The sequence below is a fragment of the Gossypium raimondii genome, chromosome 5, assembly GCF_025698545.1.
Source record: "Gossypium raimondii isolate GPD5lz chromosome 5, ASM2569854v1, whole genome shotgun sequence".
NCBI lineage: Eukaryota > Viridiplantae > Streptophyta > Magnoliopsida > Malvales > Malvaceae > Gossypium > Gossypium raimondii.
Genome location: NC_068569.1, coordinates 44,911,227 through 44,936,653, shown reverse-complemented (window position 1 = coordinate 44,936,653; position 25,427 = coordinate 44,911,227). Strand labels below are relative to the sequence as shown.

General features: G+C 32.4%; 2 protein-coding genes across 4 annotated transcripts; both read right to left on the bottom strand.

Moving 5' to 3' along the window:
- Positions 1-10,315: 10,315 nt before the first annotated feature.
- On the bottom strand, positions 10,316-16,658 carry LOC105766186 (uncharacterized). 3 transcript variants are annotated; one of them, XM_052631819.1, is made up of 11 exons: positions 16,299-16,658; positions 14,054-14,433; positions 13,663-13,821; positions 13,213-13,300; positions 13,016-13,113; positions 12,664-12,756; positions 12,439-12,582; positions 11,765-11,872; positions 11,002-11,053; positions 10,860-10,918; positions 10,316-10,777 (listed from the first exon to the last, which is right to left on the bottom strand). In XM_052631819.1, the coding sequence occupies exons 2-10, from the start codon at positions 14,405-14,407 to the stop codon at positions 10,890-10,892; spliced, it is 1,125 nt and encodes a 374-aa protein (XP_052487779.1). In that variant the 5' UTR covers positions 14,408-14,433; positions 16,299-16,658; the 3' UTR covers positions 10,316-10,777; positions 10,860-10,889. The 3 variants fall into 3 exon arrangements, with proteins under 3 accessions (XP_052487779.1, XP_052487780.1, XP_052487781.1); XM_052631820.1 differs by having other exon boundaries at positions 10,316-10,918; positions 14,054-14,155; positions 14,353-14,433; positions 16,299-16,656; XM_052631821.1 differs by having other exon boundaries at positions 10,316-10,918; positions 14,054-14,155; positions 16,299-16,655.
- Positions 16,659-19,402: 2,744 nt separating this feature from the next.
- LOC105766185 (putative potassium transporter 12) lies at positions 19,403-21,304 on the bottom strand. Its single transcript, XM_052631807.1, has 3 exons — positions 21,209-21,304; positions 20,678-21,090; positions 19,403-20,569 (listed from the first exon to the last, which is right to left on the bottom strand). The coding sequence occupies exons 2-3, from the start codon at positions 20,967-20,969 to the stop codon at positions 19,983-19,985; spliced, it is 879 nt and encodes a 292-aa protein (XP_052487767.1). The 5' UTR covers positions 20,970-21,090; positions 21,209-21,304; the 3' UTR covers positions 19,403-19,982.
- Between the last annotated feature and the right edge of the window lie 4,123 nt (positions 21,305-25,427).

Below are 25,427 nucleotides of genomic sequence, written 5' to 3'. Positions count from 1 at the left end.
TATTGACCTTAGGGGCTGAATGAGGCTTAAAGGTGAGATAATATACTTTGTGAGTCTACAGTAGATCATTCAATAGTGTAGAAACTCAATATTGGTTACTGTGTTGCAACACGGGAAGTTTAATGTCGCAACATAGGGAGTAGAATGCAAGAATCTCGAGACTACCTTTGGTGTCGCAACACAGCCATGGGATGTTGTGACGCAACTCTGAAGTTATCCCTGAACTATGTATTCTACCTCTGATGTCGTGACACAGATACTAGGGTGTTGTAACACCGACCCTGTATGGGAATAATTACGAGTTAGAGGCATTTTTGTCTGCACAATGGAAATTAAACACAAGAACGTCAGTTGATCTAGGGTTGAAGACGAAAACTACCCTAATTCTCTAAATAGGCTCATTTAGCACTTTTTTAGGGACAACTTTTCATCCTTCAAGTTTTCTTCGTAATTTTAGTTTTCAATTTTTCTTTCCTTTAGGCTTTAGGTTTATTTTCATTTGTGTTCTTTAGAGAACATGGTTTGTACACGCGATTAGATGCTAGTGGATTTTCTGCACTTCATCTATCAATTACAAACAAGATTCTTTAAACTCTACTCTTGATTTACTCGTTATGCATATCTTTAATATCAAGTTTATGATATTTTCTGATTCATTGAGGAACAAATCCTCTTATGGGGGGTTAGTAAGTGGAAGTGTGATTGACTAATTTTTATGTAAGGTTTTCTTAGCAAATTAATTGTTTAGGAGAGGAAGAACTTAAACCCTAGGCTTGACAACCCTAGAAAGTCATTTAGGTGGAAAATAACCCAAAATTGATATGGCCTATTAGTTCGCGATGGAATGTGAAAGTATACACAGTCGTTATTAAGTAATAAGTAAGTAAAAAGAGTTATCGTCTCCACTGAGACTGTGTTTAAATTAATAATTGTAAAATTACTATTTACAAGTTGGTTAAGAAAAACACAATAATTTTGAGTGATAGATGTTAAATTAAATTAATTGACTGAAAGCAAGTTAACCTAAATGCAAATGAAATAAAATGTAAGGTGATGGTTTAGCAGCAATTTCATGAGTTAACAACAATAACATGAATAGGCTAGAATAATTGCAACATTTGACTTGGACTCTAATATAGGTTCTTTTGAAATATTATACATAGAATAACATGTATATTTCTATGTCCATATATAACTAAGAATTCCTTAGAATTTATGTGAAGTAACAGGGATGAGTTAGGTTTGAAACAATTTAATCACACAAATCTAAAAGCTATGCAAGGTAATAGAGCTCTTTCAAGTTATGACGAACCTTTAATTTAATCGGGTTAGGATTTAAATTAAGCATGCACCTTGCGTCCATTAATCACCATCTGGTTAGGATTGATCAACTAATTCTAATGCATTCAAACATATTTTAATGCATGAAATACATAAATGATTTTAATTGGAAACATGAACAACTAAGGCAAAAAACATCATCAACATGAATCAAATGAACTTCACCAAATTAATGCAATCATTCTAGCCAAAACAAAATTAAGTCATCATCATTAATGGAAAAAACATTAAAACAATTTGCAAACATGTTGAATAACTAATAACAAATTAAAGAAATAAGGAAGAAGAAACTATTGATGAATTTGGAAATTCCCAAAGACTGAACATGGTGGCTTCCTCCAATTCTCGCAGTTTCTCCTTCATAAATTGCTTTTCAGGTGGCCAGTCAAGAGTGGTTTTCCTCAAAGGAAAATGCTAGCTAAAGGTAATGAGGAAATGCTTATGCGTGGAAGAGAGAAAGAAAATGAGTTGATAGATTAGTGAAGAATGAATGAATGATGATTGGAATGGAAGATGAGAGGTGGTATTTATAGTAGAGGATTAGCATGGGAGTTAGCTAAAAATAGCTTGGAAATCCCTTGAATTGCTCCTTTGCTTGGCTAGCCATGAATTGTGGAGAGTGGGTTGATTTTCTCATGATTTTCTTGCTTGATTTGTGGCATGGGTTGGACAGAAATCAAGGTGGAAGTTAGGGGTTGATTTGTGATTTCTTTACACATTTAAGGACCTTCAAATTAATTATCCCAAAGTTGATTTGAACTGCTCTCATGCCTTTGCCGAATTTGGGCCATTCTCCCCCTTTATTGGACGGTTTTGACAACCCATCTTCCAAGTTGGGTTGAATTAAATTTATAAGTCCGATTGGTGAGCTTGTCATCCACATGAAGTAGAAATTAACTTGTGTTCATGTGTGATATTATTGACTCCCGCATGAATTAATTTAGTGGTCCAACTGCAGCAAATTGAGTAAAAATTAACATGTAGCATAAAATAGGAAAATTATGTAAAATTAATACTAAATTGTATAAAATTACAAACTTCACTCAAATTATGTCTAATGTCTTAATATGAATTAAAATGACTCAATTGGCTACCCACATGCTCAAAATTTTCATAAATTATAAGTAAAAAGGTGTTAAATAAATATATATAATTTAAACATATCACCTATCTGTGAACACCTTAGCCTCGAACTGGTCTGGACTGTGAGGTCGAGAGATAAGTAGTTCTTGTCGACTCGTTATTTTAGTGGAAGATCAAGAGATTCTACTAGGGTAGCGACTAGTTGATTGAATAGAAACCCGAAATAGGAATTAGTTATAACCACCAAAGCGAGCTAATCACCCATGCCTAGTTTTGATTGAGTTACTATCCTAGTTTTCCAAAGTTTATTCTTTTATGTTATTTTTATTCCTTTATTTATAAAATCCCAAAAATCTTTCATTTATGTTTCATCGTAATATAATTTATTTAGATTACTAATTAATTCTATTTGCACTTAGGTTAATGTTGATTTAATACTCGCGTCCATTGGGTACGATTCTCGGAATACTCACCTATTTCATTGTAAAAACTATATTACAACCTGACCCGTATACTTGTGGAGACCACTTCATGTTCATATCTTTAGTTGCATTATTCAAACTCCGGACATTGGTACGTCCGAAGGCGGTCAGTGTATACCATGGAGTCTTTCATCCATGGTCTTATATTGATTCACCATCTTGGCATACCACCATATAATGCCATGGAGTTTTTCATCCATGGTCTTACTCATTAAACTTGGTTGTTATAGCATCTTTCATTTATGGTCTTACATCATATACCTTATACCTTGTACCATGCTGGCATGGCATCTTTCATCCATGGTCTTACGCTACATGCCTCATATTAGACTGTCATAACGCCTTTTATAACACCGTAAACCCAAACGAGTAGGCTCGACCCAAATTTGGCAAGCTACATTAGCCACTAAAGTGACTCTCCATTAACTCCCAACCTAACCTCCAATACACCTCTTAGAATTAGCAAATATTGAGTTAAGTTATAATAGCATAGTGGAAATAATTTACACAAAGGAAAACATGCAAACTTACAAGACATCAAAGGCAAATTTTGCACAAACAAACTTAAGGTTTGCTTCACAACATAGCCAGAAACAACATAATTTCACATAAGTTTTTTTATGAGTTTACACAAGATTACGGGTTTCCAAATCCATATAGGTTCGCACTTAACAATTTTTTACTTGGGTTCGCCTAGCAAGCTATCATACAAGTATGCAATATAGTTTTGTTCATTTATTCATATAAGTCATAAATAGTTTGCATACAAATAGGCTTCGCACTAAGGGTCATTCATGTTTAGGATTTAACTTATACTGTAGTAAGTTTGAAGAGAAACAACATGGAGCACAAGTGTATACAAATAAACATCAAACTTTATTCATACTAGGAAGTTATTAGTAGCAAATATTTAACTGTATGGTTTGCAAACTATAATCAAACTTAAACTTAAAAACAAATTATTCCAATAATGGCATCACATTAAAGAATAAACTAAACCCATATAACATAAAACCCCATCACCTAAATCCTAGGTTCACTAATATCCTTTAAAGGAAGGGCTTGGCCAAATCATCAACCTCACCATTGCTATCCGTGGCCTACGTACCGACGAAGTAAGGGAGGAGTGGGTGAGTTCATTGTGAACTCAGTGAATGATCAAAAATCAATATGGTATGCTTAAAAACAAAGCTTAAAATAAAAGAAGACTTAGTCTTAAAATCGTTTGAAAAACTTAGTAGTAGAATCTCAAAGTTATCAAACAGAGCACACTTTAGGTCGCGTGGTCTATTCACTTAAGAAAAAACATTTAAAAACTCAAGTCTGGGTCCGCCTTAGGTTGCGAAGCCATCTCGCACATGCATTTCAGAAAACTCGAATAAGGTTTGCCTTAGGTCGTAATACCAATTGGCACATATTTTTCAGAGAACACGAACAGGGTCTGCCTTAGGTTGCAAGACATGGTCGTTTATTAGAATTTTGTCTCATTGGATATGCGGATCTCTTTATAACGCTCAGAATGACTCAGAGAGTACAAAAACATGTCACATAAGTGCAGCATGACGTAATACACTCTCCTATATGCCAACATGTCCCTGTGAATGGACTATATCTCGACATTCCCTTATCTCTCCACATATCCCAAGGCCTTAATGTCCAAAATTACATAAATGCTTAACTAAGAAGCTTATGGGTGAGTACTCACAATCCTTTGGTATACCAATATATCCAACATGGCTCACAAAGGAGCACACACAGAGATATATCACAGAGAGCTCATATAGGAAGCTTACTTGAAAACACAATTTATAATTTCATGCTTAAAACATATTTAAACATCGGCTCATTTAGGAGCTTGCATAAAACTGAACTTAAATTCATATTTTCAAAATCTTATTTGAAAACAGAGTCTCGTAGCTTAAAATCAGGGTTTTCCAAAAAGCTTATCTTTGAAGCTTGGTTTCAAAAACAGAATTCTTTAGAAAGCATAACAATTATCATTCTTATGACAAAACCCAGATTACTTCTTTGAAAACATGATATTGAACATACTTATGATGATCCAGATCACTCATTGAAAAAATGAGAAACCTAAACAAGTTTAACTTTTCCTTTATCCTTGTTAGTAGATGGTTTAGCTAGCTTGCAACAAAAACACAGATTACTTAAATAGACAACTTACAGAATTCACACATGCAAGTGAACCTATCTTTTTGGGACAATAAAACCTAACAAGATAGAGACTTACCATGATTATTACGAACTTGATTTACAACAGAGTTTTGACGGTAGAATATTCAATGAGAGAATTTCTCAGACTTAAGGGACATATTTATAAACCTAAGAACCCTGATAATCTTAGGATACCCTACTTGACTTAGGAAAGGTGTTACTTGCACGTAAAGTATTCCTAAATACACTATATCTTTATTTCCTACTTTAAGTCCGATTGAATCTTTGACTGGCAAACCCCCAATTCGTACTTACTTGGTGAACCATAGTTCGCCAAACACACTTAGCGAACCAAACTTGGCAATGAATCTGGTGAACCCTCTCACCACATCCTTTGGCGTACACTGCTACGCTAAAATATTGATGAACTCCCTTGCTATCATTCTTATGGCTAACCCTCAGCTCGTCGAAATACTAGTGGATCCCCTTAATTTACGAGGCTAAAAACTTCCAGGTCTGATTTCGAGATGTTACATCTTTCATCTATGGTCTTACGTCATATACTGTCATCACGATATCACCCCGAAGGGCCAGACAATACTGCCATCACAGTAAATACCTTGTCATGGTTCTCATTTCTCGAATCCTCCTCCCATTACCTCCTTTACACCACCACCTAACATTGATGCTCAAACACCACTGTGTTCCCTCCGCAAGGCTCGAAGCTTCGCTCATGGTGGTATCTAACAGATTCACTCCCTATTTCCCTTCCTAACTTAATCTATCCCATTGAGGTTTTTCCCCACAGTTATGCAATCATGCACATGTAATATCATGATGCTTAACTACGTGGAGTACATTGATCTGTCATAATTCAGTATAGCAGATTAAACTAGTTTTCGTACTTGAGAAGCTTAAATACAAGCATTTTCATTATATTTTAGTTATGTTTTATTAGTTTAGTTTAAATTTAATAGAAAGTGTATTTTGAGTATTTTATTGACCTTAGGGATCAATTGAGGCCTAAAGGTGAGCTAATATACTTAGTGAGTGTGTAAGAGACCATTTGAGAGCGTAGAAACTCCATACTAGTCACCTTGTTGCAACACAAAAAGTTTGATGTCATAACATAGAGGGTAGAATACAAGAATCTCGAGACTACCTTTGGTGTTGCGACACGGCCAAGGGATGTCACGACACACCCCTAAAGTGACCCTGAACCTGAGCATACTACATTCGATGTTGCAACACATGCACTTGGGTGTCGCGACATTAGCCTTGTACGGGAAACACTTATGAGCCAGAGGTGTTTTGGTCTGCACAATGAAAAGTTAACACGAGAACAACAGCTGACCTAGGGTTGAGGATGACAAGAACCCTAACCCTATAAATAGGCTTTTAAAACACTTGTTGAGGACAACTTTTTACATTCTAAGTTTTTCTCTATAAATTTAGTCTCAATTTTTTCCTTGTTCTTAGGTTTTATATTTATTTTTAGTTATTTCTCTTTTGTGTTCTTCGGAGAATTGGATTTACAAGCGCAATCAAACGTTTGAGGATTTCAACACTTCATATAGAAAATACAAATAGGATTCTTGAAACTCTACTATTGTTTTATTCTTTATGCATATCTTCAATACCAAGTTTATGATGTTTAGTGATTCAATGAGGAACTAATCTTCTTATTGGGAATTAGTGAGTGGTAGTATGATTAATTAATTGTTATGTACAGTTTTCTTAGCGGATCAGTTGTTTGGGAGAGAAAGAACTTAAACCCTAGGAAGTCATTTAGGTGGGAATTAACCCAAAATTAGTATGGCCTATCCGTGAACACTTTAGCCCCAAACTGGTCTAGACTATGAAGTCGAGAGATAAGTAGTTCTTGTCGACTCGTTAGTTTAGTGGAAGATCGAGAGATCCTACTAGGGTAATGAGTAGAAACCCAAAGTAATAGTTAGTTATGATTACCAAAGCGAGCTAATCACCTATGTCTACATTTGATCCAGTTTAGAAACTAGTTTTCCAAAGGCTTCTTTTATTTATGTTATTTTGAATTATTTAATTATAAAAACCAAAACCCCATTATTTATATTTATTCGTAATATAATTTATTTAAAGAAATAATCAAATTTATTTACGTTTAGGATAGAATTAATCTAGTACTTGCCTCTCTTGGGTACGATCCTCGGAGTACTCACCCACTCTGTTGTAACTATATTACAACCTGACCCATATACTTGCGGATACTACCTCGATTTCATATCTTTTAGTTGCAGTATTCATACCCTGGAAGTTAGTACGTCTATAGGTTGTAACACACTATGCTCATATAACATACCACATCTACTTCATGCATATTATCATGCGAATTGTGAATGCTCATGTGATCATGCGTTTCATGGCACACTCAAACAACCAAGCTCATTTCAACAGGTTTGGAGTCTGAAAACTCACTTCAAGCTTCATCGTCTCCATAGCTTAGCCTTCTCGAATGCCAGAGCTTTCATTCTCCTAGCAACTAAAGATTACAACAAAAAATCTACTGGTTAAACTTGCATTTCATCTAAAACAGCTTAAACTTTCATAAGCATTTAGAACCCCTAAAATGTTTCTGAAGGTTCGTAACCATATTTACCTATTCTTACGCACACAGAAGGGCTAAGAATCTTACTAGCTTGCTAGTTTCATACTTTACCAACTCTATCCTCATGAAGTTTGCTCTATGCAAAACCTTTCATAGCCTACTCTTCTTCAAAGTATCTAAAGAAGAAGATGAAAAAGAGAGAAAATGAAATAGAATCAGGAAGAAAATAATATTTGGGAAGCCATCTCCCAGCTATTTATAGCCCTTCCTACGCTATTTCCAACCTTAGGAGAACCATCCCTTTCTAATCATGTTGTCCCCCACTAGGGAACCGGCTGGTTCCATTCTAACCGAACCAAGTCTGATTATCAACCATGTTCAATTTAGTTTTCAGCTTTCTATTTCTTTTAATAGAGGCCGCCAGCTTACGGTCTCTTTCAATTTAGTCCTCCAATTATTTCAAGTTTCCGAGTGTTACATTCTTTCAATTTTCTTTGTATGCAAAAACTATATGAGGACAATAATACAAAGTATATATTAATGTAATCAATGAATTTGTTTTATTAACCAATCTGTTCTAAAAAATTACAAGTTCACAATCGAATATACTACACTCAGGGCACTAGATCCAACAAACCATACATTATTTTGCAAAACTGTTAAAGTTTTGAAAGTTGCTAACATTGCCTCCCCGCCAACGGCGCCAACAACTTGATTGCCTCCAAACATACTAATGCCCAAAGTGTGAATACTACAACTAAATGTATGGAATTGAGGCAGTGTCCGCAAGTATACGGGTTAGGTTATAATATAGTTACAACGAAGTAGGTGAGTGCTCCAAGGATCGTACCCAAGGGACGCGAGTACTAAATTAAAGTTAGCCTAAACGCAAATAGAAGTAATTAGTAATTTAAATAAATTATATTACGACGAAACATAAATAAAGATTTTTTGATTTTATAAATAAAGAATTAAAAATGACATAAACAAAAGAGACTTTGGAAAACTAACTTATAAACTTAATCAAATCTAAACATGGATGATTAGCTCACTTCGGTGGTCATAACTAATTTTAATTTCGTTTTCAATCAACTAGTCGTTACCCTAGCAGGATCTCTCAATCTTCTACTAAACTAACGAGTCAGAAAAGCTACTTATCTCTCGACCTCACAGTCCAAACCGGTTCGGAGCTAAGGTGTTCACAGATAGACCATTAGTTAACCACACCTAAATGACTCCCTAGAATCGTCAAGCCTAGGGTTTAAGTTCTTTCTCTCCCAAATAGTTGATCCACTAAGAAAACCCTACAAAGCAATTAGTTAACCACACCTCCACTCACTAATCCCCCATAAGAGGATTAGTTCCTCATGGATCTCATAAATATAATGAACTTGATAAATAAGATAAACATTAAAAACAAATCAAGAAAAAAAGTTTAAGAAGAATTCTGAGACGTATTTGAATGAAGCACAGAATCCACAATAACGTTTGATCTCGTTTACCAACTTTTTGGAGTTGAATTTAATTCATTTTGATTCTTTCATTTGATTACATTTTTGGTAATTGAAATTGACTTACATGGTTCCAAGTCGGCATGTGAAAGCAGGATGCTGTTAAACTGTTTGTTGGGCATCGTTAGCTTACTTGCTTCTCACTGAAATTCGGGCCCAACCATTAACAGATACTGCTCAACTAAACTCATTGTACTGCTCTGCCCGAAATTAAAATAACTCATGCAATAATTGAAATTTCGTTAATATTAAATCTTCAACAATTCCTTTCCTGGCTATACTTGATAAAAGGCACAAGCTTGGTATCTTAAATATCTATATTTAAGTATGAATTTTTAATCCTATCATCTCTTATTGTTATATATGGATTTTAGTTCACTTAGTTAATTTTAATTTGGATTCTTCCCATTTGTATTGATTTTACACTTTGTGCTTATTTGTACTTTAATTGTATTTGTAAACTTTCAAAAGAAAAGTTTAATATATTATTTGATATCTAAGTCTGACACGTTTTTTAATTTGGTACCAATATTATTTTTTGGTCTAATCTAGTACATGCATTTGACAAAAATTTAGGATTTTTTTTTCATAAATCAACTTTAGAAATCACGAATTTGCAGACTAAAATCTAAACTTTCTTCCTCAATCTTCGACACAGACCACCAGATCGACGCAGATCTAGTTATATTCTTCTACTTACCAATGAATACTAATCTATCATACCGATCGTCAAATTATTATTTGAAAATCACTAGTCAAACCTTTTAAAAAAAAACTTAATAACCTAATTATTTAAATAAAATTTTTTAAATAGTTCAATAACTTAAATAAAAAATTTTAAATAGTTTAATTGAGTCATAAATTTTAAAAATTAAGTTACCACTTTCTAATAATTTAGTTTACCCAAACAAAAAGTCTTTCAAAATTTTAATCTTTCTACAAGTACACCAATAATTCCTTCCCTAACCGTTGTGGCATGGGATACGCGGAATCAGAATATTGCAGTGTTTATAAGCTGGTCTTCGCACATTTGTATAAAATAACGGTTATGGTATACTTTCTCTGCCTAAATTATAAAATTGATCGAGGCTAATCTAAATTTCTAAATCAGGCAAAGGATAATAAAAAGAAAAAAGAAGCAATACCAGAAAATTACTGGAATCATGCACTTCAATGAGCCCCTTAAAGAGGGAATAAAGAATATATCAAAGTCCCATAAAAGCATGACCATGGGTTCAATCATAAACAACTTCACCCATAACTTTCTACATTGGGATAAAATGGAAACCTAGAGCGGCGAAGAGAGATCCAAAATAACACTGGAGTTATCTTAGGGCAATGGTAAATCTAGACCTTACTGGATTTCTCATAATGAACTCACTCCCTTTGCTTCACTGTAGATGATCTTAGGTTCCCACAACAATCTGTAGAATAAGGGTTTAAAATAAAACCAAAATGTATGCCATTTGAATTTGATATCCCCATTAACATGCCTCTGCCACAAACAAAACCAAAAAATGATATTTGCATTGCTCCATTGAAGAGCTGAGCTTGAAGGCCAACAATAACATGATCTTCTGGGGTTTAAATGCAAAATTTTGCACCTACACAAGAGCAAAATTTTAGCCAAAGAGTGACAAAATCCTAGACCTCATTCGTGTTTTATAAATATATTCCATAACAAACCAAAAAACTTCTGCCAGCACAATCAATGAGTTAGGCCAACTCCTCCTGGATTTGACCTTCTGCAAGGGTTAGAAAGATCTCATAAACATCCAGCAGTTAATTGATCTTGATAAATACCAAAATGGTTCAAACCAAACCTCACCAGCAAGTTTGACAGCCAAATTGGCCTCAGCATCAGCCGCGCCATTCAATTCCTTTCACAGAGGTGAGCAAGAAAGGTTAAAATCATGCAATGCAATAAAAAGACAAAAAAGTGACCAAAGATCTTATTCATGAGAATGCATTTTCGGAGTAATTGATTTGACTAAATTAGAATACACAATGAAACGGAAGAAATAACAGTAAAATAGCATTATTGCAAAGACTAGTCCAAGGGTGGGTTTGGATTGGCGGGGCGTTTACTTGTGGTTAGTGTAAAAACAACAATGGTGGTGAGATTAGATACTGTAGCGGCACTGTTGCGTGAGACAAAAAATAAGCTAAATGCACCGCACCCCACCGCAAATCCAAACCCACCCTAAGTTTGTTTAGATTTGAGACTTGAGAATTACTGGTAAGACTGATCAAAATTGATGTTTTAACACTGCAAATTATTTACAAGGTCTCATTTTTTATTATGCGTTATCCAAGAGAAATACAAATGGCATTAAAAAAAAACATCAGCCATCAATTTATATTCTACAGATTCCAAGCTAAAAAGCTGGTACAATAGCCAAAGCATGCACTCCATATAAAAGAGCTTAAATATAAGTAAAAAGAAAATTGTAGATGCAAGCAATGATCCAAACTTTAAAAATAACATCATAAAGACCTAACAATGATGGCACAACAAAGAGGCCATAGTAGTCATAAGAAAAAGAAATTTTGCCCATTACTTTGCTAACAAGTATAAAAATTGGTCATACCCTTAAAACGTGATTGATCTGAAATGAAAGAAACTTATCCTTCAGTTTCATTGCTTGCTCACACAACTCAGACATGTGCTCATGTTTGACTTTCCATAAACCCTGCAGCTGTTCAACAACAAAACAGAAGCTAAGCTCCTTAACTTGAAATGAAAATACTTCAATAAAATGAAAATAAACAACACAGCTCCGAGATTTAGGCACTATTATTATTTTGGTCAACCAAGATTTAGGCCCTTATTGAAGCCCGGGAATAGCAACAGTTGAGCTAAAGTTTGTCCAGAGACAGTTTAGTTTGTCCCAGGTGACAGGCCAGCCAAAAGAGAAGAAAAATTTTCTTATTTTGGGGGCAAAAGATTGGGTTTAGGAAGCATGACAGAGGTAGAGAATAGGTGTGCGTTCTAATAGGAAACTCCATTAATCATATTAAATACTCATCCCTTTTAGAACCAAGTTAAGAAGGAAAATTATAAAACTTTCTTGTTTGGAAAATTTTTAGGAAAAAGAGAGAAGGGACAGTGCTTCCATGCAGAACCAAGTTGCTAAGGAGACAAATTGCCCGAAGGCTAAAACTCTGAAGCATTAACCTAGTTTCAGCATTATCATCCAGATTTTTCTTTCTGAGAAAAATAACATCAACAAAGCAACAATAAACAGATAGAAAGTTGGATTACCTGCATACAAACGAGTTTCGAGTCACCTCGGACATGAATGTTTGTATAACCTTTTCTAAGAGCATGTTTCAACCCTAAAATTAGGGCGCGATATTCAGCAGCATTATTGGTTGCTATGCCCAAACCCTCGCGCAATTTGCAGATCTGTTCAAACTCAAGGTTTCCAGCATCATGGAAAGATTTATGTGTGGAAAAGGTCTAATTTTTAAATGGTTAATTGCATACCACATTTCCAGCATCAGTTTTCAATACAGCTGCTGCACCAGCAGGTCCAGGATTTCCTTTTGATGCACCATCAAACTCAAGAGTACAAGATTGCTGCCATAAAGATACAAGTATGGGCATCAAAGCCTATTTTCGGAGCAAAAAAGCATCACTTAATCTTGTTAAATTAATTCAGACACCTTTCTCTCTCTCACAAGAAACACTCTTATGTTGTTTGAGGAACTATATTCAATCATCTTGAATAAAATGATAAAAAAAACAATGGCCTTCAAGACTATCTGTTCAATTCTGTGAATGAAATTAATGTCAATATTCACCAACATAATCAACTCTCACTACCAAATCTACTTACATGACCAGAGGATGTTATTTGAGCTTCAGCATGTGGATCCAACTTGACATGCTTTCTCGCAAGATCAGCTACGGCTATTGAACCAAGTGATCCCAGTCCTTACAAACGGTTAAAGGTAAAACACTGAAAAATAATGTCACACCCAAACTTGTTTGATATTAATAATGATGTGCTCAGGGAACATTAAAACAACTAACCTACCCCATACTCTAACTGAAGCATATCCTGTGGTCTCTTTTTGGTTGCATCATAATGAGATGTTTCACCTTTAGAAGAAGCTGGCTCCTGAAACATAATAAATAGAAACATTAGCCTTCAAATCTATAAAAGTCAATGTCTTCACCTTCTCTAGATGGTATAAAACAGCTTTTGTGATACAGTTAACATGTGAAAGAAAGAAACTAATCAAAGAACAAATAGATTGATCATCGATGGCCTCAAAACCTCCAAGCAGATCACATTAATTGGGAGATGCAAGTTTTAGGTGCAATTGCTGTCACAGGAACACATTCAAGCAAAACAGAGACATGGGTGCAGATGCAGAAAAAAAGGAAGACAACATCAAAATCTTTTCTTTTTTTCCGATAGACTTGATCAAACAAACAGCAAATTTGCAGTATGCATAAGGTTTATGCTCAAGGTCTCACCTGAAAAGGGCAGGGCATGAGCGCTCCAAAAATATCCTCCTTCACATCTGCAGCTCTAATAGTGTAGCGAGCATTCTTAAGCCCATAGGAAGAAAGATATATTTCAGTTTCCTTTGTTAAAGCGTAGCCTTTGTAGACACTGACTGGAGGATCACATATCTACTCCAAAAGAATAATAACATGTCAAAGTTAACAGAACAACGAAAAGAAGAAACACAGTATCTAAATTTGAAAGATTACTATGTTATTTGCATTACAATTATGTCATTTCATTGAAATCTAAAAAGCACACAACTATCAATATTGCAATATGGAATAACAAAGTATAGCACAACAATTAGCCTAAAAGTAAATCAACTTTAGGCGACATTAAAAAAGGAAGAAGAATTACCGAGGATCCAACTTGGGTCTGACAATCAGCAAAGCTCTTGAAAACACCAACAACATCTCCCTTTCTCACTACAAAGAACGCATCTTTCTCGTTTTCCATCACCTGTGGTTGTTCAGGATCAACTTTTTTAGTCCCGGATGTTTTTTTGGTACTACTACTACTTTTCCGGGAAGAGTAACACTGAGTGCGAAATCTTGTCAACAAGAACTCTAGATCCACAGTCTTAACACTCGCGTCCTCAAAATTTCTTTTCCATAAGGGAACATGGCATTGGTTCAAAGAAGTTGAAATGAAATTACCAGTCTTTCTAAATAAAGCTGAACCATAAGCATGCATGTGTGGCAGGCAGTTCATCAGAGAGTAAAATTGCTCCACAGTTCCTAAATTTATAGAGTTAAAACAAATATAAGTTTCCAACTAAATAACTGATATACCGAATACCCGTGTTGAACGAATATCCGTGTCCAACACTCGGATAACATATTTGTTAAATAGTATAAAGGTTAGGGCAAAAATTTCCTATCATACAATCCTAAACCCTAACTAAACAAACTTAACAAAAACAATGCCACAACCAGACCAAAATCATTAGCAAAGAATGCTGAATGCTTTACTTTTCTTATTAGTACAAAATGAAACATCAAAATAACCAAAATCTCAATTTGAAAAGGAATCAGTCAATCGATAAGGAAACATGTAGAAAGCAGGAAGAACCCAAATTTTAATTTCTTTGATAAGCCCAAAGGACAACTAATTCAAACAAGTTCAAATTGATTTTAGTAACTTCATTTTCTATTTGCTTTTCGCTTCGGAAAATTATACAAACCCTAGGTCATTAAATCCTACAGTCCCAAAGAAAACAAAGAACCCCAAAAAGGGAGAAAAGAAATCTAGGCTAGAAATCCTAAGGGTCAATCTTGATTTTTCCTATTCATTTCCCAGAATTTCTCAACAATCAAACAGACTTTTTGTAATTATGAATTTCCATTTAGATATCTCACCAGCACTTTTCGTCTCCATCCTAAGTTAATAAAAGATAATTAAAAAATGTTTTAATAAAATTTAAATAAAAAAAAATTGCTTTCATCGGATCAACAACTCAATTAACAATTAAATTATACTTACATGCTCATTAAATATACTGATGCATATATTTGGGAGATAGTCCAAACATATACACATACTGCCATATGAATATACTAAACCCTAATATATGCACATCAAGTACCTACTGTCAGATCATTAAGAAATATGAAAGACTGATTCTTATGTAAAGCTTAAAATATGGATTAAAACTTAAAGAGAAAAGAAAACCTGTCTATTAACAAAAGTCAATTAATATACTATTGCAAGTATATATGTTTTTACGATCTTAGATATCATAGTAAACTCCATTAACGAGTGAAGAATCATGTGTAACTCTCACAATCTTGTCTGAGATTAGCGATCTCAAATCATGTGTAATACAAAAGAAAAAGAAAACAAAAGATAGTGCTCTCTTTTATCTTTACTCCGGTTTTGATAAAATAGAACTTATTCCATGAATCTGAATTCCCTAAATCTTCATGAATTGATTTAAAATCCTATAAATTAATGTTTGCAATTTTTTTTATAAAAATCGGTATTATTTTAAAATCCAATAATAATAATATATTATAATTATTATTCTTATTCTTATTCTTATTATTGTTGTTATTATTGTTCTTGTTCTTCTTGTTATTCTTTTGTTGTTATTATTGTTATTATTGTTATTATTGTTCTTATTCTTATTGTTATTGCTTACAGGTTACCAAACCAGTGCAAAATGAGAGGGAAAGGGAGATTACAGTGGGATCCTCCCTAATGCACCACCGTTTCGTTTGTTCTTTCAGGGATTTTACTTTGGGAAATCAAGGAACTTCAAGATTCTATCAAACTTCAAAGCAATAATAAACGAATTTGTCATTCACATAGCAGAATATACACTGTTATCCCACTTTTTCTCTGTACATTATCATGCTGGAAATTCCAAAGTTCATACCAACAAAATATATATATATATATATATATATATATCTGCAGCAAACAACTATTTAGTTTGATATTTACATAACATACAAATTAAGCACAAAGGGATAAAAGATGGGCCCATAACAGTGAAATGCTCGGTCAGGTTTGCACCCGACACCCAAAATTAAGTCTAAGCGTAGTCATCAGAGAAATACTGGCAACTTGGAAGGACTGGTGATGATATTTAAAGCCTTACCTGAGTTGGGTTCAAGTTCTCAGTCCTGCCACAACAGTGGAAGAAAGCAACAGAGGAAGCAGAAGACAGGGATTGGGGCTGAAATCAGGTGGGCGCCGGCGACAGAGGAAGTGGGAGACGAAGTGGCCGCCGGAATGGAGACGGCTGTCGACGGAACTGATTTGGGATTAAGGGGGAGGGGAGGGGACTCGATGGGAGGCTGGGAGGTATACCTAAATATTAAAATAATTAAAATATCAGTATTAAAAATTTGGGACGAGCCTGAGCCAAGGTCTGGTCCATTTTGAAAATGGGTTTCGTTTTTTGTTATTTTTTAAACAAACTTTTGAGCCTGATTAAATGGTCCGATGCATTATCAAAAAAAATCAACAAAGTAAACAAAAGAGAAACTGTGAAAGGGTTTTGATGAATGAATCCTTAACTTGCTATTTTATTCTGAGACCAAATCCGTTTTTCCAAATAGAGATTACAGTAGTATCATAATTCTATTTACATAACTGCTTTAAAATCTCAACCCGTATCCATAATTGCTTTAAATTTTGAATATCTCTTTAAACCAAAGTATTTCTACTATCCGAATTAAAATATGATTTAATAAAATTATATATGGAATATTCAAATTTAGTAAAGTCAAATAATGGATTCCAATCCATTATTTGTAGAAGTCAAGTAGATCCAGATCACTCCCCAAAATTTTTAGAAATTTTATTTTTTTCCCTTTAATTGTATTTCAAATTTTAATTTACATTATTCCTTTTAATTTTTTTAAAATTTAAGCTCACCTATTTTTTAAAGTTTTAAAAATTTTAATTAGACCTTTAATTTTTTTTAAATAATCTTATTAAACTCCTAAAATTTTAGTCAAACTTCCCAAAATTTAGTCTCAAAATTCATTACTGGTTTGAGGGTTATTTTGTCTTTAATCAATGGTAACATGTGGATTGTAAATTAAATAGTCAAATGTTAGATAGGCTTCGATCGAGTTCATCGATATAAATTTAGTAGTACAATTGGATTCGGGGGAGCTAAATTATAAATAGAGAGAGGGACCCTCTTTTGTAATCAACCATTGAATTCATTTGTAATCCTTCATTAATAAGAGAATACTAATTGAGAGCATTTACTCAAGCACTTGGTGTACTTTTGCTTTATTGTGGTTATTTTGTTCTTTTGAGTTGCTTCTACTATATTGTCGGTGCCTTGGAATAGTTCTGCAATAATCCTAACTTTGTAAGAGTTAGGCTGACTTAGGCGCATTTGAATCGAAGAAATCGCTTAAAGCTTAACGAATTGCGAAACAAAAGGTCTAACCCCATGACACTAAGACCATTTTTTTAAAGTAAACTACGATAGAGGTCACCCAATCATGAATGTTTCTTTTTTGGTCACTCAACTATGAAAAGTTAAAAAATGATCACTCAACTATTCAATTTTATTTTTTTTCATCACTAACAGGATAACATATAAATAGAATCACCCAAAAATCTAAGATAGTTAAGTGCCCAAAAAAGATAAAATTGAATAGTTGAACGACCATTTTGTAACTTTTCATATTTGAGGAACAAAAAAATCATGGTTTGATGACTATTAATGCAGTTTACTCTAAAAACTTATATAGTAAATATATGGTTTAATGGTGTAAAAAGCACTCAAACTTTTTAAAAGAAAGCAATTAGTCATGCTTTGCCAAAATCCATCAAAAAGGCTCTTTGATTATTAATTTTAGCAGTTGACCACTAAAATTAACGGTCCTCCATCATTTTAGTTAACTCTACCATGTGATGGAAAAATATGAAAATCAATAAAAATTAAAAAAATCTAAAAACTATAGAAATTTATTAAAATATAGAAAATTTATAAAAATCATAAATTTTCCCTTATAAATGTAATTGACTACATTTTATAAATTCTAAAGTTATTTTTTGTGCCATGTGTCACATCGTGATTGTGACATGTGTGAAAAAAGATAAAATTATTAAAATCAATAACAACGATAAAAATACATATATAGATATAAAATTATTAAAATTTTATAAAATATATTAAAATGTAGAAAAATATTTAAAATTTATTAAAAATATTTCAAAAGTTTTTAAAATCTTTTAAAATTTTGTAAGTGTTCATACAATTTGTAAGACATATAAAAATAATTTAATCATCTTAAACATAAAAAATAGTGGCATTATCTAAATTGCTTACTCCCCACCACAACCATTTTTTAAGTTGTTATTCAATGATGGGGTAGGCTTGGTAGATTTCAGTCTAAGTACTTTGAAATCGTTGGTGATGGAGAAGAAGTTGGAAGCAAGTATCATAAGATTTAGGGCCAGTTCTTCATTACTTTTGAAAAGTGCTTTTGAGAAGTGTTGTAGAAAAGTGCTTTTGAGAAGTGCTTTTGAAAAATTTTAGTGTTTGGTATTGCTGTCAAAAAGTACTTTTAAAGAATAAAATGTCCATTTTAAACATGATATTATAAAGTAACAAATATGTATTTAAATAATGTTCAAATTAGTTAATATTATGATATTTTAGAAAAAATATAAAAAATAATTTATTATAACTTATTGTTAATATTTTAATATATAATATTAATTTTAAATATTTCTAAGTAATTCATATTAATTATTTATTAAATTTAATTAGAATGTATAAACTATATTTAAATATTTAAATATTATAATTAAATATTTGTAATTAGATATTGACACAATTGTATTATTATAAAAATTATTTTTATTTTTAATTAATGCTTTTAACACATTTGTATTTTTTATTTTAAAATGTATTTCAATATATAACTTATATTAGATATTAACATAACATAGAAAACATAAACCTAACAAATTAAAATATTACATATATTTGGATTAAAGTTTTAAAAGGGATAATATTTATATACCAAATATAAATACTAAAAATTTTACAATAGCACTTACAATTTGAATATAATGTGCACTTGAGTTGTAAATCTAGAAAGTGTCGTGAATGAAAGTGTTTGTCAATGGACTTACTTGCCTAAAAGCTAAACTTGAAGAAGCCAAGGAAAATGAAAGTATACTACGCACAAACAATGAATCAGTGCAAAATTTCCCTTTGGCGGCCAATTGTGAATGTCAAAATATTTGATTCATATGCATGGCTTAATTCTCAAACTTATTGAGCTCAAAAACAATACTTTGAATCAACAAGAAAATGGCAGCTCTGAATCAATGGCAACTCTCATCGAACCATGTATGTCATGCCCGCTTGCAAGATATTCATGTGAGGTACACTCATATTTGCTGCACCAACTCGACAGTTTCTCCGCAGGAACGCGTAGAAGTAGTTTATGACGAGTTTCTTGAGGAAAAAGGGAGTTCTTTTTTGCCCTCACATCTCCATGTGCCAAGAAATAAGTAAATCCTAAATCTATTGCTTGTTGCAGTGCTGATAGCTCATATTCCAAGCCTGGGTCTTCATCCGATGACATGACACTAAACGGTAATGATGCCGGTGCTTCTTCTAATACACAACTTCTTGCTTCTTCCGATATTCTCTCACGTATCAATGGGATTTTAAGCTCCTTTTTACTAGGAACATCCCTGTTTCTGTGATCCCTTGAGCTCACAAAAACACTATCGATAACCATCTCGTGCAACCTGCTTTCTAATGCCAGATCTTGAGCTTCTTTCCGCAAGAAATTTTCTAGGATTGAACAAGTTGTTCAAATGCATGGTGATCCTCTTTTTGGACATATTTGTAACCATATCGAGCAATACACCTGAAAATATGGTAGTCTTTCGGGCCAATTCTACGGAAAAGAAACCTCTCTTCTTGGGGTACCACAGGAATAGGTACATATTTGATGCATACAAAAACGATAGTAGAATGGATGACAGGTAAGCTAAGTAGAAACTGCCCAAAAATTGAAGGAATACCATGGACAAGCTTGTTGTATAACAAACCGATCCCCAAAACTCTCACTGTCCCAAGCTTAGAGCCAAGTTCAATCATGAAATCCATGGATATTTTCTCTCTGACCTCACTATGGTACTTCAACACACTGCCATAGTGCCAAATGTACATGACAGTGAGAAAGAAAGTAGCAAAAACAAGTGGAAGCCAACCTCCCTCCATGACCTTCAATAGAACAGCTGAGAAGTAGATCAGCTCTATCGACCAGAATAAGAGTGGAAAACACAAAGCCATAAGCAAATTGGTCTGCCATATCAGAAGCATTACAAGTGTCACCAAGGCAGTTGTGACCAGCATAACAACAACTTCAGCTATGCCTGAAAAAACAATTAAACGAGCATTAGAGTGAAGCATATGCTAGCAAAAGCAGCACTAGAATACTTTGAATAAACGAAAAGAAAACTGTGGTGAGAAAAGTTACTAACCATAGGCATTGGAGATATCTGTTGAAAATGGAAACAAAGAAACCAAGGAACTTTTTAACCTTGGCAAAACAAGTTCGTAATCTGATGGGTTGCTTACATGAAGCATATGCCATAGACCAGCCCCCATTACCATAACATCAGGGTATTTCTTTTTAGTCTTGAAATCCGTCAACAAATGGGTTAAATTCAATACATAAGGTGCCCAAACGAAATCCAATTTCATACCGATTTCATCAACTGAAATGTTGTAATTGCTGTGCCTCTTAAACAAAGCAGTTTTAACAGAATCCATGCGTTGGGGTTCGGAACCCAGAAGCAAATTCAATAGAGAGATGGTGAACAATCGAGCTTGCGGATCACCTGCGATCAACACCCAGGAGCTGTTTACCAAATAGGAAGCATCGGGTTCCTTGCTAAAATGAAGTAAAATCAAATGAAAATACATTCTTCTTATCCTCAATCATAAGTTTAAGGAACATATAATGTTTAAACAATATAATAAGCAAACAAAACATAGAACAGAATATTTACCTCAATCAAAGATCTTTCATAAGAATCAAATGATAATATAGCTTTTTGACCCCTTTCAGTTGACAGTATTCCCTATAGAAGAATGTAAAATTTTTGTAAAATTTTTGCTAAACCCTAAACAATCAGAAAACAACTAAAAACAAAGCATAATGAATAATTAAAGAGAAGAAGAAGAAAAGAAACTCACTGGCGGAAGAGGAACAAAGAACCAGAGGAAAAGAAACAAAGGCAAAGAACTTGATATCTCAGGCAAAGAACCAGAGGAAAGAACATTTTTTGGGGAGAAAAATGGAAATTATCAGCCAAAAGCACTTTTGGCTAAAGAGAAGTTAAAATTTTTAACTTTTCCATCTACAAAAAAAGACTTTTTAGATGGTGAAAATTATTCTAAAATGGAGGCCGTTCTTCATTGCTTTTAAGAGAAAAGGACTTTTTATTGCAAAAGTCCATCTAAAAAGCAAAGAAGAACGGGGGCCTTAGGCTGAAGCCTATCAAGTCAGCTCCATGTTGAATAACAACTTAAAAAATGGTCACAATGGGGAGTTATCGTAAGCCATTTAGATGATGTCACTATTTCTTTTTTATGTTTGAGATGAGTAAGTTATATTTATGTATCTTACAATTTTATGATTTTTTTTATAATTTTTATTTTACTATAATTTTCTATTTTATTATATATTTTTATTTTTTATTTTTTCTAAAAAAATTAATAATTTTTAATAACTTATTTTCTATATATTTTTATTGATTTTAGTCAATTTTTTTATCTTTTCCTTCACAATTCACAACCACAACATAACACATGGTGGACACAATAACTTTAAATTTTATAAAATGTAGTAAAGTACATTTTAAGGAAAACTTTATGAAATTTTTATATTTTATAATAATTTAGATATATTTTTAATAATTTTTATAAATTTATTTAAATTAAATACTTTTCTATTTTTCTGTTATAGATTTTTATATTTTTATAATTTTTATTGATTTTTTTAAGTTGATCATTTTTTTCGCCATGTGTCACAACCAAGGTGTGGCACGTTGTGACATGTGGCGGAGTTAATGAAAAAAGAACAAATTGGGGGCTAGTAAATTTAAAAATTGACAGTTAAAGTTAACTATCAAGCAATTTTTAATACATTTTGACAATTCAAGTACTTAAATATGCTACATGACCAGCATTTCACGAAAAAAAATATAAAATATTTTGAAAAATATTAATAGAAAAGCTCATTCACTTCTTCTTTAACTAGCAACCCCCAAATTCACAACCACATTGTGGGGATAATAACTTTAAATTTTATAAAAATGTAATAAAGTACATTTATAAGGAAAACTTTTATGAATTTTTTATATTTTATAATAATTTTTGTAATTTTATTTAAATTAAATACTTTTTTATGTTTTGTCTATAGACTTTTATATTTTTATAATTTTTATTAATTTTTTTAGTTGATTATTTTTTCGCCATGTATCACAACCAAGGTGTGGCACGTTGTGACACGTGGCGAAGTTAATTGAAAAAGAAAAAATCGGGGGTTGGTAAATTTAACAATTGACCGTTAAAGTTAATAACCAATTTTTTTATATACATTTTGACCGTTCAAATACTTAAATATGCTAAATGACCAACATTTCATGAAAGAAAATAATATAAAATATTTTGAAAAATATTAATAGAAAAGCTCATTCACATCGTCCTTAACTAGCAACTCCCAAATTCACAAGGGGATAATTTTATAACAATTTGGTAAAGTACATTTATAAGGAAAACTTTTATGAATTTTTATATTTTATAATAATTTTGATATATTTTTTATAATTTTATCTAATTTAAATATTTTTTATAGATTTTTATATTTTTATATTTTTATTGATTTTTTAAGTTGATTATATTTTTGGTCATGTCTCACAATCAAGGTTTGGCGCGTTGTAACACATGACGGGATTAATTGAAAAAGAAAAAATCGATGGCTGGTAAATTTAATGATTGACCGTTAAGATTAATGATCAAAAGTTTTTTTTAATACATTTTGACAGTTAAAGTATCTAAATATGCTAAATAACTAACATTTCACGAAAGAGAATAATATAAAATATTTTAAAAAATATTAATAGAAAAGCTCATTCACTTTTTCTTTAATTAGCAACCCCCACCCAAATTCACAACATGACGGAGATGATAACTTTAAATTTTATAAAATGTAATAAAATATATTTACAATTAAAGAATTTATGAATTTTTTATATTTTTAATAATTTTAATATATTTTAAATAATTTTAATAGTTTTATCTAAATTAAATAATTTTCTATATATATTTTATAGATTTTTAGTAATTTTTATATTTTTATTGATTTTTTAAGTTTATCATTTTTTGTCACGTGTTACAACCAAGGTGTGCCACGTTGTGACACGTGGCAGAGTTAATTGAAAAAGAAAAAAATTAGGGGCCCCTAAATTTAACAATTGACTGTTAAAGTTAATGGTCAAAAGATTTTTTTTATGTATTTTGATAGTTCAAGTACCTAAATATACTAAATGACCAGCCTTTTACGAAAGAGAATAATATACAATATTTTAAAAAATATTAATAGAAAAGCTCATTCACCAAAGCCCCCAATTCACAACCACATGGCGGAGATAATAACTTTAAATTTTATAAAAGTGTAATAAAATACATTTATAAATTTTTTATATTTTATAATAATTTTATAACTTTATCTAAATTAAATACTTTTCTCTATATATATTATAGATTTTAATAATTTTATATTTTTATTGATTTTTAAGTTGATATTTTTTTGTCATGTATCACACAACCAAGGTATGCATGTTGTGACATGTGACGAAATTAATTGAAAAAAAACCATTAAAATTAAGTGTTAAATTTTTTATGCATTTTAGCTATTAAAGTACCAAAATGCTAAATCACTAGCATTTCACAAAAGAGAATAATATAAAATATTTTGAAAAATATTACTAGAAAAGCTCATTCACTTCTTTTAACTAGCGATTGCCTTCCAATATGTCGGGTATGACTTTATGTTGACGGATAATTCATTTGTTGGGTTTGTTTTTTTCATTTGTGGTACTTCAGGAAACGGATAAATTTAGGTCGCATCTGCTCAACAAACTGTCCATGAAGGATTTTTATGGAGACTCGTTTGAAGTTGTAGGAATCTGCACTGAGGTAGTCCTCTTTTTGTTTTCTAACAACATTTTCTTCTTATTTTGATGGTTGGTGGGGCGTGCGTATGATTGTTGTTTGAGTGGATATTGAAGATCATTGCGTGATTGAATCTCTCTTTTTTTCAGAATATGACATCCTATTCATAATTACCATGATGACACTTGCTAAAGAAACTAAAACAACAATTTTATCACAAGGTTTGAACTTTGAAATTTAAATGAGATTCTTGTGAATGAGAATGGCTTGGTTTTTCAGAACCTGTTTATAATAGTTTCAATTGGTCTAATAATGTGATTTTCTGGGAAAACCTGACATTTTTTTAGAAAAAGGTAGAATATAAGCTCACCATCACAATCTTTTCACCTTTTTTCTCTCATATTCCTTTGTCTCATAGCTAGTATGGTAATAACAGTTGGATCATATAGAACATACTCAGTCATAGGTAAGCCATTGTCCAGAAGAAAAGGAAGATGTAACACCCCTTACCTGAGACTGTTGTCGAAGTCGAGCACGAGGTGTTACCTGACTTAACTTCGGAGCATAGAAAAAGTTATTTTTAAAATTAATTCACTCACATTCAATCAATATGTCCCTAAAAGAACTCTCGAGACCCTAAAACATGCAACCGAAATGGTTTGGGTCCCAACCGGGAACATTAAAAATTTTCCCATTACTTAAACAAATAAAAATAATTTATTTCACTATTCCCAATAAAACTGTCCACCTGCACAGTAGTCACTAAATTAATTATAACTCGAGCTACGAAACTCAAAATTTAGATCTGTAAATTTTCCCTAAAACTAGACTCGTATATCTATTTACCATAAAATTTTAAGAAATTTTGGTTTAGCCAATTAGTACAGTTTATTAGTTAAAGTCTCCCCTGTTTCACTGATCGACTCTCCTGACCTCTCGTCACTAAAATTTAATTATCTCATTGTACAGACTTCATATGGTGTTCTCACTTGTTTCTACAGAAAATAAACTCAATAAGGAATCTATACATATAAATTATAACTCATAAAT